At 40.8% G+C, this 18468-nt stretch overlaps 1 protein-coding gene across 3 annotated transcripts in view; it reads right to left on the bottom strand.

Annotated features, from left to right (window-relative positions):
* The window catches only part of arhgef10la (Rho guanine nucleotide exchange factor (GEF) 10-like a), a 90261-nt gene that overhangs the window by 52306 nt on the left and 19487 nt on the right, over positions 1 to 18468 (bottom strand). For 2 of the 3 annotated variants that reach the window (XM_029501744.1, XM_029501745.1), the window contains exons 7-18: positions 17775 to 17870; positions 16973 to 17081; positions 15794 to 15894; positions 15267 to 15344; positions 13854 to 14033; positions 12992 to 13108; positions 10533 to 10625; positions 9408 to 9578; positions 7648 to 7793; positions 6622 to 6794; positions 3829 to 3944; positions 2403 to 2530 (exon numbers count right to left, since the gene is read on the bottom strand). In XM_029501744.1, coding sequence (XP_029357604.1) covers positions 2403 to 2530; positions 3829 to 3944; positions 6622 to 6794; positions 7648 to 7793; positions 9408 to 9578; positions 10533 to 10625; positions 12992 to 13108; positions 13854 to 14033; positions 15267 to 15344; positions 15794 to 15894; positions 16973 to 17081; positions 17775 to 17870 — 1508 coding nt within the window. Of the gene's footprint in view, positions 1 to 2402; positions 2531 to 3828; positions 3945 to 6603; positions 6795 to 7647; positions 7794 to 9407; positions 9579 to 10532; positions 10626 to 12991; positions 13109 to 13853; positions 14034 to 15266; positions 15345 to 15793; positions 15895 to 16972; positions 17082 to 17774; positions 17871 to 18468 lie in introns of all 3 variants that reach the window. The other variant, XM_029501746.1, reaches the window with a different exon arrangement.

The following is an 18468-nucleotide window of genomic DNA, read 5'->3' as shown; positions in this document are numbered from 1 at the left end:
GTATAAGGGGATGTTAATGAACTGCTGTCACACGTAGGCTGGTGCCTTTGAGGCAGCAGTCAGGATTCTCTCCACGTACTCAGTCTGTTTGCAGTGTGGAGGCTGTGATGTGCTGCCTGACTGCAGAGAGTCGCTTGCGGCCAGACAGGAGGGGACCAAGTCAGTACAGGGGGTCCCTGCTGCGGTCCCACTCTCTAACCAGCAGAGCAATGGCTCAGCGTTGCACACAAGTGTGTGCATGTGTGTTCCGGCCCCTTATAAATGCTTTTTTTTTTTTTTTTTAACATACTTACTCATGTTCAGGTACATTTGTCAGCTGGAGGCACATGTGAATACACTAAACATGAACATATTGACTCTGTAAGCACTGTTGTGGCCTGTAGATTGTTCCTCAGATTAGTGACAAAACAGAGAAGGGCAGCAATAGAGAGCCAATGCATGTTTCTGTGTGACTGGTCGGCTGTGTGTGTGTGTGTCTTTGTCTGTCTGAGGGAGACAGAGCCAGTATACCAACTGATCTCCCCTGCAATCTGCCACTTTTGCACCCTGGGTAGTGTCAGAATGATTTCAGCACCCTGCTGTGCCACCTGTCACCCTCCGCCCCAAGGCTCACTGTCGACCAAGCCACCTGACAGATGCCCAGCCTAAATTACATTGCTATCACACAACCAGGATTGGCTTTTTCCTCTACAGGAGGTTTTGATTGCTCAGCTGATATTGTTACTCTTTTAACTCTCCACAAAAAGAAAGAATCTGAACATTTTCAATAATGATTTCATGCCGATCTTGCTTCACATTATTTCAGTTTTAAAAAAGGATCTTTGCCTGGACATATGTAGGGGTGGGAAATCCCCTTGTCAGCACAGTTGCTAATGACATTATCACAGGAACTCGGCAAATAGGGTATCCCTTGAAGGGGAATTCAGGGACTCTCTTGTAAGCATGACATCTGGCTCCACCAAACATCTGAGTAAGCAGATTGGCCCTGCAAGCCTGGTGTGACAGCCAACGAGGAAGCTGGGAGATGTGGGAGAACCGATCTGCACAGCTCCTCTGCTCAAGCTGTCACTTTAGCTTGGTTTGGCACAGTTAGATTCTCCCTGGCTCTGAAGCATTAGGCCCACTCTTCTGACTGCCGCTGCCCTGCCGGCACAAAGCCAAGTCTTTCACAGGGGAGGTTGATCATCATGCTCATGCTTTCTTTCCTCCTCTCCTTCTCCAACTTCCTCTCCTTCAGCAGGCCTCTGGTTTTGCTTTCTTTCTTTTTTTGTACTCTCCTATCCCCACCAGAAGCAACAAATTGGGATCCATTATAATCAGCCTTTATTTACTATTCCCGGTTCCTGTACAGTACTGAGCTACTTGTGTGCTCTCTTCTCTCCAAGTGTTGAGTCACGCAGAAGTCACACTACCCACAAGGATCCATTTCTACAAGCTAAGCCAACTACATGAACATCTTCAGTATCACAAGGCAACGTGCAGCTGTAACGGTTTGTGTTTGGACTATGTATGAAGTTTTTACTTTCCACATAGTCCAAATACAGAGTAATCATTTTTGTTTTGCAAGCAATTTTCTTTGAAGCCATATATATATATATATATATATATATATATATATATGGAACTATTAAGAAATTATCCTCACTCTAAACTGTATAGATTTTTTTTACTTTATTACTTATTACAGTGTAAATGGAAATCTAATAGAAAAACAAAAACTGTATTAAATTTAATTGGAGTACCGTTGAGTCTGGAGATAAATTATAGCCCTGCAGTCCATTAGAATATGCTACATTTCCAAATGCTGAACATTTGGCTTTTGAGCACAGACACTGTGAAGATAAAATTATATGGCTCTTCTTTGAGCTACTCAAAAAAGTTTTGCACCAAGGCCCATATGTTGGCTATAGGCTGATGCAAAAAATGCCTCAATTGAATATGGTAAAAGGAACCTTCTGTGAACACTATTTATTATTCCATCTAAGTACCAAAGGACACAAATTATTTGACTCAGGTAATTACCCAGTCATGACAGCATAAACTGTTCTCACCTCTAATTTGCTAAAGGTCAGTGTCTCCTATTGCCCAGTGATCCAAATGCGTATATGCAACCCAAACATCCTGCTCAAAAATTATTATATATATTCCCTGATAGTTATTGTTTGTGTGCCTTTGTTTGTTGCCTGTTTGTCCAATTATATCAGCATGAGAACCTTTTTTTGTCAGCTATATTCACAACACTATGTACTATCTTTCGAAATGAAAATTAGCCACCAGCACAGGTCTCACTTTGTTGTTGTTGTTGTTTGCCTTGTCATTGCTGCTGTGGTCATTTCTGTTCCTATACCTAAATACATGCAGTAAATTTTACTTCTTATTTCTGTATGCGGGTTGCTACTTACTTGTCTGGCCTGCCGGGTACATGCAAGCGTAAGCGACATTTGTTAGCACTCTGGATCTGTTCTTCTTTGATGCGAATCAGCCTCTGCAGAGCCAGACACCAGTCCTGGGCCACTGTGGTGTTCAGGTTCTTTGATGGATAAATGCACACAGTTAAAACTTGCTTTTCAGCTGGCGCTTATTGTTGGTCATTCAAGAAAGATAAAGATACAAGAGCACATATGCACACTGAGCACAGGGGTCTTCTGTAAATGCTCTTGTATATTAATATTTTTACACACAAACTGAAAAGCAAGCACACATCCACTCTCAGAAAATTGCAGTTTATCGCTTGAGGCTATGTGGTTGTGGCATTTTTTTCCCCTTCGAATTTAACACTGAATTCACTTCAACACCAGCATCCATTTTACAGTAAAACCCACTTCCTCAAGAGAAATAGAATCAAATCAATTTTCTGAAGTCAATGAGCTCAGCAGAAGGATTTCACCTATTTGTTTGGTGGACTATAATATAAAAGAGTGAAAAGTGAAAATCAGTCATTTAGTACCAGGCCAATACCGCTCCTCCTGAGGACATTGTGTTCATTAAGTGCAGGGAGGCAAAGTTGCCACCATTAGCCTGAGAGGCTGGTGATTGCCGCAGTATACCTCTGCATTACACAGCATATGACACCGTTAATATGTTGGTGTGAGACTGCTGGGAAGTGTCCTGATTTGAATGCTGCAGGAGGGTTGCTAGTTTCTTTTACAGCACAGCAAATGACACTTTTATAGAGTGTATCAGAGGGAACATCTCATTCCCACCATTGTGGCACTGTTGATGAGGAGAAAGACAGGAGACTCCATGCTTTTAGAAATTGATGATTCAAGAAACATGCAAGGCTGTACTTTGATCACATTTTAAACATGTAGGATCTTGTGCGATTTCCTTACAAGAAATAGAAGAACCCAATGGTTATTTTTGTACCATCCACGCTTGATCTCTAAGTTTGCTCTAAATCCAGCAAAGACCTTGGGAGCAATCGTTTAAGGTGAGCTCCAGGTAACAGAACTCTCCAGATTTCATATATTTGCAGTAAATATCTAGAGATAACTGGCTTATAAATAATTTGTGATACTGAAAGCAGTTTTTGGGAGAGAGAATTGCAGATTTGAAGTTCAGTGCAAGAGAGCATTTTTAAGAGGCCAATTTGAACTAAGGCTTTTAAATAACACCCTAAGAGAACAAAGCTGACCTTTGTAGGGGTGTGATAAATAAATAGAGAGTGAATTTTGTGCCTTGACCTGGAGAGCCAGTTGAACAAAGGAACCCTCTGCTTTCAATTTACTTTGTTTCATTATGTATTGCATTATACACATTTTCACTTTGAGGCAGTGTAAGTAGCAGGTAGTTAAAGGTCAGTAGGTAGTAACATAAAGAAACACTTACCTGATATGTCCCCTGCAGTGTCCCCACAAGGAGTGTGACCTCTTCCACCACTGAAAGGTCATGCTGAAGTTCCTGCAGCTCTTGGTAGAGCTTTGGAGGGCCCAAAATTGCTTTACCTAAGACACAGGCAACACACAAAGAGATTGTGATATTAGTATCAGTACTGTATACATTACTGTGCAAAAATAAAAAGTTGTTGTATTCTGTAAACATAACATGAAAAATTTAAAATACAAAGACAACAAGGTTGAATACAGTCACCTTGACCATTAATTACTTTAATACTGAAGAGATATAATAATACTTCAACTCCTGATTACTTATTATTGATTCATCTGTCAATCAACTAAACATTATCTTGATACAATCTCTGTGTGATATTAAATAGATGCATAAATAATAAGGACGTACTGAACATTAAAAATATGCTCAAGGTCAGTGTTTTAAGTGCCAATAGAAAACAATGACAGTGCATCTTGTGGAGGTGCAGAGTGAAACTCCAGTGGCACTGCATAAAAGAAGTTGGATGTGTAGATGGATCGAGCTTCATTATCTGTCGTACAACACAAGAGTGAATTTATGACTAAACAATTTAGGTGAAGAAACTGTTTTTTAGAGCTAGGATGCCCTTTCGCTGGGCAAAACGAATGCAGGTGTCTCATTAGATGCAAAATTCAGCAACGATTTGAGGCCCCGCTACCTTTAAATCTCTCTCCTACCGCTGCGAATCGATAGTTGAGTCTCCTCCTGTCTGCCATCCTCCATCCTAGCTCCCCCGGCCCACATCTACCCAGCAGCAGGCACCATGAGAACTGCCTAATTAAATTCTGCAGTTAGATTTTGCTCCTGAGCAGTTCTGCACTGTCACTGCTGCCACATAATAAAAGCAGCTGAAGAGATGAGCCGGTGGGCGGGTTTAGTGAGGCATCCTCCTCTGAGGGAGACCTGCTACCTTTTGTCTATCCACGTGCATAAATTGAGTGAGAGTAAAGCCATAAGAGGAAAAGGAATGAGAAAGAGTAGAGTAGGCTGAGATAGTTCACTTAAGAAGCTTCATTGTAGCTGTCTGAGGTTTAATAGAATCTGACTGATGAGGCAGTCAGTGACATCTGTCATTTTTGCGAGGAAATCAATACGTTAGACATTTGAATATAAAGGGATGTGATGTGAGTGGCAAGAACAATGTCTGCAGGTTGTCTCCAGAGAGACTGCCTGGACTCCTGTTCAGGTTTGTTGAGTCCTCTAGGGCTTGCTTTTGGCTACAGCCCGAGAGGTGAATGTGAAATGTTGTAGTCCAGCGTAATCCCGTTGGTGAGGCAGGATATGGTTTTCACACTCAGACATGGCTATCCACACCTGACGCCAGACACATAGCTCGCTGGTGTGGAAGGCCAGAGCCCAGAGGTGGCCGGCACTGCTTTCTATGGAATAATTCAGCAATCTAATACAGGTGCTGTGCCAGTGACGCTATCCGGTGGGTTTAAAGACAATGCAGCTTCCATACCTGGATTAAAACCCTCCACAGCTAAGGCCCATCACACTGTTCAATGCTGACAAAAACACTGCTCTCCTTACAGCAGGTCAAAAGAGAGTCTCCAATACGGGAAGTATAAAAGAGACATGAGGAGGGTAAGACAGCATGAGCGTAGACAACTGACACAGGAAAGGTGAACATTCATTGGTGGGCCCTCAACTGTGGTAAAAACAGACAGAGGACAAGAGCCTAACACAGGGAAAAACCTGGAGAAATATAACTAAGACAGGCCTGGATTTCCCTAAACAGCAGCTTTTTCAAATAAAGATGGGGAATATGGCCTTCTGACGATGGAAATTGGCTCCATTTTCAGCCATGCTGAGGAAGCCCGGGGTTTTGTATACACTGGATGACATCACATGAGCAGTAACTATAAATAGATGGGACGGGCCGCCTGAATGAAAATTGGGAGAACAGCAGATGTGCAGAAGGTTATTGAAAAAAAAAAAAAAAAAAAATTCAGAAATTCAGAGTCAGAATCCAGCCACCTCTATACGGCGCAACATTACACAATAGGAAAAGGAAAACAGATAGTTGTATTGAGAGTTAACCTTAAATTATCCTAAAACCTTGTGAACCTGTGAATATGAGTATATATTACCTGGAGAACAGTAAAAAAACAAATCCAGTGAGACTCTAAACGAGTTCTCAAAGCACCAAACAATAGCTGTTTTCTGAGCATGACATGGGTAGCTCTGAAGAAGACGCTATTAACATTTAAGTCATAGAGCAGCAATGGTTCCCTCTGACACATTTATCAGTAAACTCTTCAAGCTCTGTATACACTGGGGTTTTGTGAGGGTTGGTGGGTGTAGTAGTGTTTTAACCACTGATTCCTATCTACTACTACTGGCTCTCTAATTGGGCCTGGAAAGAGAGGGAATAATCTCTCCAGATTGATGACTCCACTCTAGATGTGTTTGTGGTCTATCAGAGAGTGAAATGAGACTGTGGGGATGATGCTGAAGGGGGCTCTCTACACCCATATCTCTCTCCAAGATAAAACACCCCAGGCAGATGGGAACAAGTGACCGTCATCACTATCCTCCTCACAAACACATCTTCAATCACAGTGACAAGCAGTATGAATGCATTCCCTGCTCTCTGCAGGACACTTGAAAGAAAGAAACAGATCAGCAGTGCTGAGTCAAAGAAAGGTGCTGAGACGAGTCAAATTAGTGCAAGTGATGGGATTAATTCCTTGACACATGTGAGAAAGATGTAACATAGGACTGGGTCACCTTTTTGGTTATTTTTACCTGAAGGGTAGGCTGCACTTTGTCGCTTAGCACCACTCTGCTGGAAGAAGGTGTCTTTGTTCTGAGAGCCTTCTTGCCCCACCTCTACAACTTGGACTTGTTGTAAGGGGGCACTCCACTTCATGGTGTACTTGGGTCCAACTGGGACTAGGCTGCTGATGTCTGGAGGCCCCCTGGTGGAGACGAGAAGAAACATGGAGGCAGGAGTTCAGAAGAAAAATAACAGATGAGAAATTCCCTTCCTGTGTACAAACCGCTATCACGACAATGAGCACTCCATAGGAGGAGATGTTCTTTGAAATGTCACAAAGATAACTTAGGAGCGGGAATTACAATCTGTATGATCACCCATGTCCCCTACTAAAACTGTACCCCTGACTGTGAGCATCAGTTCATTGCTATTCATGTATTCCTGTAATCACACAGATAATCAACATTGTGATCGGTTTGTCAAGATCCTGGAGGGCAGATTAAGTCAACTTCAGGACACTTGAGTTGAATGAGACATAGAGCGATAATTACTTTGAAGGCTGAACAAGAGAGCTTTAAGCGACATCTTTGACAGGAGCTTTGCAAAATAGGCGAAATCCCTTTCCTGTTTACTTCTCTCTCCGGAGAGAGAAACCGAGAGCTAGAGAGATGTGATCAATGGTGCTGTCACAGAAAATAAATTGGAAAGAAACCAAAAAATGTTTTATGTCAGTAATCTAGTACTCCTGTAGCTGTGGTTAGGCATTCTACCATTTGTTTAAAGCTGATAAAGCTCCTGCACCTCCAGATAGTGCCCAAAACGCCTTGCAGCGATTTCTCTTTGCTGTGCAGTTTGCCAAAATATCCTTGGAAAACTTAGGGCATCATATTAGAGCCCCATGTCACCTAATAGCTATTTCTCCTAACTATGCAGTTTAGACTTTAGACTCTCCTTTGAAAACTTGTATTTGCAATTTCATGCTAGGGCCAGGCATTAGCAAATTATTCTTGATTGAAAAGAAATATTGCTCAGCTTCCTCTACAAGAGGGACTTACTTGACATTTATGTTGGCACAGATGAGTACATCATCAAAGAGGAAGACCTTTCTTTCCTTTGACTTCAGGACTTGTCCACGCTCACCATACACAGTCTCAATAAGTGTCTCACATAGGACCAGTGACCCCTGCTCCGAGTTCAGTTGCTAAGAAGGACAAAGCAATCAGATGAGAGGAGCAGAAGACTGCATCACATGGGGCAAGCACTCCAGAGTTCAACGTGTGGAGGACACAGAAATCAGGCTTGCAAGAACTCATCAGCCTCATTAGGGAAACTGGCTTATCTGGAACACAAATAATTTCCACCACAGCAGGGCAGCTACGAAGGAGTGGGAATGCATTTACAATTTGCTGCATGCACACCTTCATACATGCACACACAGAGTTAAATAATCCAGTAACAGATGCAGCTTTTGCTACAGTACGTTGGCACATGCTGTGCTTCCCAGTCTTCAATATGTTTGGCAACAGGGAAGAGCTACAGAAAGCTTTTTTCATTTTGGTCGAGATTCTTTTAGGACTTACTCAAGACTTTCAGCTTTATTAACATAATCCAGGGTCATAAGAGATGAAGTGAAGCTACTATACTTCAGGTAGCAGGGTAAGTCCAGGTAAACAATTCACATTCTGTGTGTTTGATGTTGGTGTTTGTTCAAACGGCACAAATTTAAGCGAATAATAAATCTCTCCACTGTGTCCATTCTACAACCTGCAGTGCAGTAATGCCGCTTTCCTATCTGCGGGCAAACTGTAGCCGCTCTTGGCTGTGGCTCAGGTAGCACACAAAATGAATCATTAGACTGACTAGGACTGTCGTTTGATGGCTACAGAACGATACAGCTCCCTCAAGAAGTGGGCTGTTATAAGAATACATCCTTAAAGTCTTCAAGCATCAATTGGCACAGTGGGCATTGCACCATGCACAAGTACGTGTGTGAGTGGGAGCGCAAGCGCGTGTGCGTGTGCCTGCAAAAACCCATTCTTACTCTCATTGTTATCTGTCCTTTTCTGGTGACTTAGATACTTTGAGACAAAGAATGAATATTTCATTGGACAGTTATGGGGGCAATAAAGGCGACTGTTTCCTATTGGAATTCTGCAGTGTCACCGCAGCAAATGGAATTCTGTGTGGAGTCGGGGAGATTGGCCGAATCAGCTCATCTCCGAGTCCTCGAAAGCAAGGGCTGATAGAGGAAAATAAAGGGGAGGAGGGTGAGAGGGGAAGACAGACAGAGATGCAGTCACATGAAAGAAAGAGAAGAAGGGTGTGTTAGTGGAGTGAGAAAATAAGCAAGAGAGTGCAAGTGGGGAACAGAGGGGAGGTAAATTGGAGATAGAAAGAGGATGGGGAAGAGAGACCGGGTGAAAGAGATAGCTCTCTTACAGTTTCCAATTAAATGTCTCATTTACCCCTTAATTCTTCTTATTCAGAGCAGCATTTGTTCAGATTTGCAGCGCCAGGACTGTAATTTCCGTGTGGTAATGGAGAGGCAACGCCTCTGTCATTGCATTTGGTACTGTTTAGGGATGATAATGGACATCATTTCGAGGAGATAATTTCTCTAAATAAAAATGCCTCCCCAGATTAATGTGTGCAAAAGTGATATAAGCAATTGCAATATACTAGTTTAATTCATAGGTATTTGGCTCATGGCGATAACAAGCTAGAGGAGTTAAAAGGCTCAGAGGTCGGCCCACAGTTGATTTGATTTGGGCCTGCACGTACATCTGCACGAGGGTGTACATGTGTATCCAGTCACCTTACTGAGCAGGCGATCACTGACGCTGCGGGCTAGTTGTTGAGTTTCTGTAATCTGGTCAGCTACTCGCTTCTGTTCATTCAGTTTCTCTGCCAGCATCTCCAGTTCTGTCAGAGCGAGCTGCAGCGGCAAACGATCCACGTGACCCTTCGGTGTATTCTTAAGCATGTCCTGCAAAAGGTCACGAATAAAGTTTAAAGCAAATATACTGTGAGTTAAAAATGTGCACAAAAAAAATATATGTTTTAATACCTCCTTCTATATACGGTAACAAACTGATTTCTAGTGGAAGAATATGTTATTTTACTGTTGTCTTCACCTTGAAAAGTTCAAATCTGTGTGAAATAGTGTTTAGTTTCATTGTGTTCCTATCAAATTTTTTAAGGGTTTACATTACAGTACACCACATTGACTCATCAGCTGTTATGTAAACTTTGCAAATCCCATTGTATTAAAATTCCTACCCTTTTGTAAGCAGTATTGACTAAAATATACCAATAAAAACAGATTTAAAATCTTCAAAGATCACAGTTTCTATAACTACTGGCTTCAGGGGTTGCAAGTCCATTTGTCCTGCATCTATGAAAGCTTGGCATTTTCTTGATAATCATCTCAAATGTAACTCAATGCCTTGAGCTCTAGTTCCCTATAATGTATGATTTAAAACATACACTTCCTCTTTGGAGTACTGAGTTTAGACTGGAAGAAAATGCCTGATTCACATTCATAACTTATCTTTTGAATTCATGGATAATCAATGCCTACTGAGGGATGAAATGAGCTGCTGCAGATCCAGCAAGTCAAGCTCAAATCCAAATCTTTGCACAGAATAGAAAGTGGAGAGGTTTGCATGTAAAGCCAGCATGAATGAAAAACTGACAGGGCTAGCTACTTTTCAAGCCCTGGCAAACCCTGGTGTGAGGTACGACTTCTTGTACTTTGGATAAGTTAAAATCCATAATCCATTCTGTGGCCTTGCAGCGTTGCATCTTTATTAGTGTCTGTACTGCAAGATCTTTACTTTGACTCAAGTTTCTCATATTGGAAGTGCTAGAGCTAAAAGGGCTTGAATACATTCTCTTAATTAGAAGAAAGGGAATGAGTAATCTAACAAAAGTGTTATACCTGTAAGAGCAATATGAACTGAGGGAATCGCTGAATGGGCTTAACCATCAGGCCATACAGAGTAATCCGGTCAACGCTAGATGCCTGCTTCTTCTGCACACAGGAAAAAATTTTTTTTAAACAAAACACAGACTATGATATTTCAACTTTAGAAAATACATCACAATTCACTTTAGACCATCTGTAAGCGTATGAGTATGTGAATAAGGAATGAAATAAGGGTCTAGTAGTTGTAAGAGAATATTAAAGAGGAGGTTTTTATGCATGTTTGTGTTATGTATTACTGTGGGTGTAGGTCAGGAGATGATATTGTTTCAGTGCTGCGTCTGTGGCTTCAGTATAGAAAGTATAAAATGGCATAAAAAGGCAAACTACAGGGCACTTTAGAAGATAGTATGGCAGAAAGGATGGATAACATAAAAAGGAAGACAAAGCTATTTTAGAAAAACAAGAACCAAAAAAAAAACAAACAAAAAAACAAAAACACCATATCGTGTTACTTTTCTTTTGTTTGGGAAACTGATGCTACAGCTGAATTTCAATTTCATTTATATTTTAAATCATAAAACAAATGGGATGGATATTTATAATCTGATATGAGCAGATTATCTGAGAGTTTGATAACTATTATATCATCCTCCAGTTCAAATGTGCTTTTTCCTACCACTTTATGTTGCAGTCTCTTATATTCACAAACACCTGTGAGCTTATCTGGCGATCCCAGACAAGTGAAATGGATGATGAATACCTCTACTTTTTTGGACATCATATCCACATTATTAGACCATCAATCACTGTCGCATCCTATCTCATCAAATACTGGGTAACATCAATTTATATCAATAAACTTTACCATTTTTATTTTTTTTACCCAGCAGCAGCATATGGTCAAAAATATGATTTCTGATTTTGTCAATATTGAACTGTTAATATAGAAGTGAGCACACAATTTTAAAAAGTGATATCAATTAGGGCAGTAACTGCTGTTACTCAGCCATTGTGAGAGGCTTGCCACACTAAGACTTTGGGTTTGGGACAGGCAAGGTTTCTCTGAGTAAGCGGACATTAGGAGGAAGCCTCATGGCAACTCTGGTCCAAACACTAACCTGGTATACTGCCACATACGTAATCACTAAGACAAGACACCAGTGGTCAGCAGCCACCACTGCTATTAAATTACAGGTGACCAAAGGAAAATAGAGGGAGGGATCTCAAAGGCACAATTTTTGCAATCCCCATTCAGAGTTTAGTAACTAGACACGGGTTTAACAACTAAGCCAAAGGTGAATCCTGAGTGGATGTCACAATGCTGTCTCATGCACTAATGGTTTGCTAACTTTTAACTATTATATTTTACCAAAAGCAAACAATTTATATAGAATTTGCCACATTGCTTCACTGCAAAATACAGCAGCAATAGTCCTAATCCATCCCAAAGTTCTTTGTATGTCAATGTTCATGCAACAGTCAGTGCCTCCACAATAATTAAAAAACATTAAAGAGGTCTGTGATATATTTTGCTTTTTATTTTAAATTCTCTCTCTATTTTAAATACATTCTCTACCCAATGTATTATTTGGTTTGTCGTCACATTGCCAGTAGGAGCTGCAACAGGCAGTGGGAGAGACAAAGGAACCTTTCAACACAAAGAAAGGGACTTGTGTTATCTGAAAAAACATGCAAGGCTGTCAGTTATGTGATCTGGTTCTGTAACTCGGCATTACAACTCAATGATCCAGGTCATACTCATGCATGAATGCTGGGCGCGCAGGGGATTGTTAAACGCAGCACATTCAAATCATTTCTTGGCACTCTCTATGCATCTTGGCTCTATGTTTTGTTGTTCATAACCCTAATTAATATTTGAAACAGTAAGTGAACAGAAAAATAGAATTCCATCTCTTACTGCAACAAATTGATAAATCAGAAAATTATCAAAAGTGCTTTTCTAATGCATAGAAAATAGGTATTGTCTAATTGTAGGAAAAACTATTTGTTTACAATATGGATGCAGACAACATTCATTATGTGGCAACCTTGAACATGTTCAGGGTTAGAATAAGTGGGCATTGGAGTGATTCAATCGAAATGTTGCCTCTAACAACTATGGCATGGTAGAAAATACAAAATACATCACTAAATAAGGCCAATATGATTTATAATTCATTATTTTTATTTGATAAAAACCAAAAACCCAATGTAAATAATCATTTTCTATTTAGTGTAAACACCAACTTTTTCTACATTGAATTATTTGTCTGTCTCTCTGGAAACCTTAGATATATGCATTATTGAAGCATTTGCTTTGGGGCTTTGCTAGAGTCAGCCTCTGCTGAACATTACAGAGAAAAAAGGGCAAATGAGCAAAAAACAAAAAACAAAAAAAAAAAAACTATGGGGTGCTTTAATATGAAATGGGAGAAAATAAAAACAATTTTTGCTCATGGGCTGAAGCTCACCTTCAAGAATTCCAGAAATGCTGGTTTGGACATGCAGGCCTTTTTAATGAGAGCCATGGCTCCAGTGAAGTTGTTCACATAATCACTGTATACATCCAGCACCATCGACTTGGAAAACTGAGAGGGTGAAAGAGAGAGAGAAAGACAAAGTGTTTGTGAGAGGGCGTGTCTGTTTTGTGGTACACATTTCGCCTCTCCTCAATTAAACACACGCAACAAACTGATAGTGGCACCTTGAAGAGTGGTGGGAAATTAGCAAATCATAAAAAGAAATTAACCTGCTTTGCTCTTATGCTCCTTCAGAATCCTACCTCTCAGATATTACTACAAACCCTGCAGGAACAGATACATGGCTACATGACAAATAGGAAGCAAAATAAGGTATGCACAGAGCCAGCACTTCCCTTTTCAAGTGTGGTCTAATTGGATGGTAGGTCCTTAGATATTAATGGAACTACAGCAGCCAGCAGAGAAGGAGAGGGTGAAATCAACTTTCTAATAAGAAAATAATGAGTAGACCTTATGGATGAGCACACAGTAGAGACTCCCAACTAAAAACTCACACTGAACACCATTATTCTAGGGCAAAAAAAAAAAAAAAAAAAATGTAAACACACTTCCCAGAGAGCTTTGGATGAACTGGAGATATTCATCACAGCTGTAATTGATTCCATGTTTGAGGTAAATTATGCGTGTTTGTTCAATCTAAAACCTGTAGCTTATTATAACTCTGGTAACAGAAATTCCGTTATACAAACAGATAGAAATACAAAGGAAAAAGGGAGTGCTTCCATCCAGAGTCTTAGAGCATATTTTCCACAAAGAAATTATGAAGTTACATACCAAATACATGCACACTAACCGAGGCAACAAACAAGTCTCCAATTTTCTCACTGCTGTCCCATTCAGCTACACGGGACGCCAAGGCAATCTGAAACATGGAGTGGCATTGTGTGATCTCCCTGATGCGGTAAAATATCGGCCGGATCTTCCGTGGACTCAGGATGCGTGGCTCAGCCTCCATCAATGGTCTGTGGTATTCCTGGTGAGATTGTGAGAGAAGACTGGGTTTTTATTGTTGCTGAAATGTGCATATGTATGTGTGTTTGTGTGTGTGGGCAAGGGTTTAAGATGAATCAGCAGTCCGCCTTCCTTCTTCTTCTCAGCAGCCTAAACAGACAACTGAGAGGTAGCTGACAAAAATGATATGAGTTAGGGATAATGAGGAAATGTAGTCATAGTATTTGGAAGCACTTTGAACCAAAGGATCCATCCACGGAGTAACATTTGCCACTAGCAAACATGTTCAGAATTCAAGGTGACTTGTGATCATAAAAGCCAGAATGATAATGCCAAAAATCAGCTTCAAGCAAAGTTACAAATGCAAAAGCAACATGGTGGAAGGGAAAGTGATTGACTTTCCTGCCAGTACTCATGGGATTGTTGGCATGGCCTGCAATAATAATTGACAATCTCTTTCTTGATAGCAAGCAAGTGAAAGAGACTGCTTTGTATCTGAACATGCTTAAGTACAGATAAAGCCAAATTTAAGAGACAAGAAAGACAAAAACAGTAGTCTACTAAAAAATAAAAAATAAAAAATAATCCTTTTGAACAACAGCAGAGATTTTTTGTTCTATGTCTGATGTTTTATCTCTGTAAATCTATGACAGTAAATGTATCAGAGTAGAAAGGGGCAGGCGGCATAACATGAGCAAACTGGGCAATCTGTTTCTACCGTGAAAATGAAAGTCACAGCCCTCAACATATAACTGTACTTGTGGCTTTTCATCTTTTTATGTTATCTGTCTGGAGACACTGCATTTACCACTTGGCTGGACCCTCTGAATAATGAGAGACTTCAAAAGATCAAAGCCTTCCCATGTAGCACACATATCGTCAACAACAAAGGTAGCATGTTGTATCCTGACAATGAAAAATGTAGCAGTTTTCAGGGTAACCACTGAATGTTGCAAATTCCATTTCTGTAGTTCAGTAGTTCCTCGTTTTTGGTTTGTTTCTTTTTTTATTAAAACATAAGTCTTCTTTTTCATGCAAAAAAAAAAAGAGATTAACTAGGATGCACTGTGCAAGCATGACTCACATTCTCACTTAGCATTAGCACAGCGTGGTTGTTTTATCAGGATTCCTTTTATGCAGACACCTTGGTAATTTGATTGATATCACCACCTTTCTATTCTGTGTAATTCATAATGGCTAAATGGTGATGATATTACAAGTGGCAGAGGAGGACAAGAGGGACTAAACAACTCACCTGCAAGATTCTCCTCAGAGATTCCAGGTAACTGCGCTCACTCTGAATGATGGAGCCAAGGATATGGCGTCTGACAACCTGTGCAGACAACAGACCAGTCAGGAAATCTAGCACTAAGAGGACATGATGGGGCTGCGCTGCGCTGTGTTTTCTGTTAAGCACAGCACACGTTGATGGATTGCACGATAATCGTGCGTTTGTCACAGTAGAAAAAAGATTCAAGGAGGACTCGGTCTGTTTGCACAAGGCCTTCATCGGAGTCTGAGTCTTTGGATTCCTTATGACATGAAAGCAACTGTTTTAGCAAGAAAAAAACTGACTGCTTTCCCAAACAGGATAAAGAATAAAGAATATTGATATGAAATAACAAATACTTTAACTTGACAGCCTAAAGCCTTATCTGACAAATACAGGGTACAGAATTCTAGCATAAATGCAACGTGCTGTGCTAAGTTTCCTGTTTCTACATAAAAAGGCTAAACATACAGGGGATAAAAAGGAATAATTGCTTGAACTGTCAGGTGCACCTGATGACTGGTCAGCCCCTCCGGCATTGGACTTAGTTGTGGAGGAGGGTGCTTGACTTCTGACACAGCCACATCCAGGTATCCTGCATCATCCTCCTCCTCTGCAGACAATCACAAATGAAAGACAAAAGAAAAAACCAACAACAACAAAAGGTTAAAAAGGAAGGTGAGGGTGTGTTTGTGTGTGCATCTCAGAATGAGACAGAGGAAAAACAGAGAGGCAGCCTTTAGATCTCGTAGCTGGAGACACTGCGACACACTAAGTTTATTACCTCTAAAATATGAAGAGACTTCTGTACTCTCTGAAAAAAAGACAGAGAAACGACAGAGAAAGCAATAGAGAAAGAAGCAACCAAGAAAGATGGAGGAGGGAGGGTTCAGGAAAAAAAAAAAAAAAAAACTGTCAAAACAATACTGTATCTCACAATCCAGCCCATCCAGAACATACTCATCTCTGAATTGGCACAATGATGTTCAACAGTCTCAAAATAAACAAAAAAAAAAAAAAATCCCCACTTCACCCGTAACCATAAAGACAGAGATGCCAAAGCTTCCACCATTCCAATTAAAGACTCTGGAAACAATAACAGAGGACTGGTGGAAAAGATGCTGTGCAGATTTCCCTCGATTAACACCTAAAAATAGCAACACTGGCCTCTTTACCTCTTTGTAAAGGTTTGGAGATTTGTTGGAGGCATGATTCTGATATATGTGGTTTTTTTCAAGCTGCTCCATACTCCACTAATGGATGCTAATCTTCTTCTATTGTTAGAATTCCTATTGCACAACCATTAGTCTATAGCATGAGTAGCTTCATCCATTCTTTCTTTCTTTCTTTCTTTCTCTCTCTCATTCACATCAAAAGCTTTAAGGCTTTACTTGACCACACATATGTCTTAAAACTGAGAAAGTGTTTCTTTTTTTTTTTATCATAGTTATAATCAGTGAGATCTGTCTTTTCACAGTGCTTTCATTTCTCCCTTAAGGGATTTGTATATAGAAAAAAGTAAGACTTTCTACTCTATCCCTTTCTTAATACTTTGGCTTGGCTCTACACATGCAACCGCTTCTAATTCAAGAAGTCAACTCTAAGGAGATCAAAACCCAAACTTCAAAAGTACAGCATTAATCCAAAAAAACACAAGCTGACCAACATTTACAACATCATCCCAGCATTACCCTGTTGATCTTTCCTCTGCAGGAAGGAAACCTTTCGCATGACAGCTATCTTGGTCTTTTCAAGCCCATCCTTGGTTCCACTTTTCGCCGCCTTCATGAGTTGCTGAACCTGGTTGGAAGGAGCAGACGAAAATAACGGAGAAGTGTTAGAGCACAAGGACTTTGCCATGCTGTGGAGATTTGATAACCTACAGCACTCCCCTGGAGAAAGATGGAGACAAGTGACGCTCAGTGGGCTCATCACGAATCTCACCATCTGCAGCTCCCTGTGGGTCGCTGTACAGCCTCTAATAAGAGAGTCTATGAGCATATCATGGAAGGATTATGGTAACAGAGTGGGTTCCACATCTGAGTAACAGAGCTGCTTTGCTCAGTGTGGGAGAATTTAGCTGACCACACAACTCCACCCTGAGCATCACGGAGGACCTGCAACCAGACTCCATGAACCCAGAATACACCCAGGGTAATAGTATTTTTAAAATGATGCTACTTCAGGAAAGTAGGTCATCAATTGGGGACAAGTTGCAATGTTTATGGAAGTAAATACGCAGAATATTATTTAATAATTCATGTAGCCCATAAATGTGTCTTGACATTAGGGAAAGAGAGAGGCCAGCAGAGAATCTTAAAGAGAAGTCACAGTCCAAAGAAAAGCTGTGAAGGACAGTGCAGAGAGTCAGTGAAGCCTCTGAGTTAGCATATTTCAGCATTGAGCGATCATCAGCAAACATCTAGCAGATGCTTTGAGCTCTGAAAAGGAAAAATGCGATATCGCAGTGTTCACTTGCTTCTGCAGATATACCTTGATGTCATAGTTGTGCTTGCCAGACAGTCTCATGGCCAGTTCACGTTTGGTCTTGGCACACCGCTCCCTCAGCCGACGCACTTCAGGAGAGAGCTACAGGTGTGGGACAGGGATGGGCAGGGAACAGGGCCGGGTTGCATTTAGTCAAAAGGGCAAAGGGAGGAGGAAAATGTAAGGGAGATAGAAAAGGGAAACGGAAGGCATAGTGATCAAGGCAAAACAAGCTACTCAAAATCGGGAATTAATTACAAGCATAGAGAGTGAAGGCCTAGAGCACTGCTTCAGTCAAAGGGTTATGCTTTACGAGACTAACGGCCACTGATTTACAGAGAGACAGGGGGAAGAGGTGCAGGCAGTTTAGGGCAAATGTTAAAGAAGCAAATTTGGTCACAGCTCTCCCTGGCTGCTCAACTTCAGCGGCAATCTGAACAAGAGGAAAACTTCAGTTACAGTTCAGTTACTTGGTGAAAAATTAATCAAGCAACACTAATTAAACACAATGTGTTTTTGATGAAGGCTGTGCTTGCCGAAATTTGTTGTTAGGCCCTAATAGTCAAGGCTTCTTCATTAATTGTTCAACCCATGTAGCTGAATCCATTCTTTTGTTCAGAGGCCTGGGAAAAGCATACCAAGGGAGCTGTGGGGGGATTTTCACACCACACCCTCCCATAATTACTGGAGCAACTCACTT

The sequence above is a fragment of the Echeneis naucrates genome, chromosome 5, assembly GCF_900963305.1.
Source record: "Echeneis naucrates chromosome 5, fEcheNa1.1, whole genome shotgun sequence".
NCBI classification, from domain to species: Eukaryota; Metazoa; Chordata; class Actinopteri; order Carangiformes; family Echeneidae; genus Echeneis; species Echeneis naucrates.
Note: the sequence above shows the minus strand (reverse complement) of the source record. Positions and strands in the feature narration are given on the sequence as shown.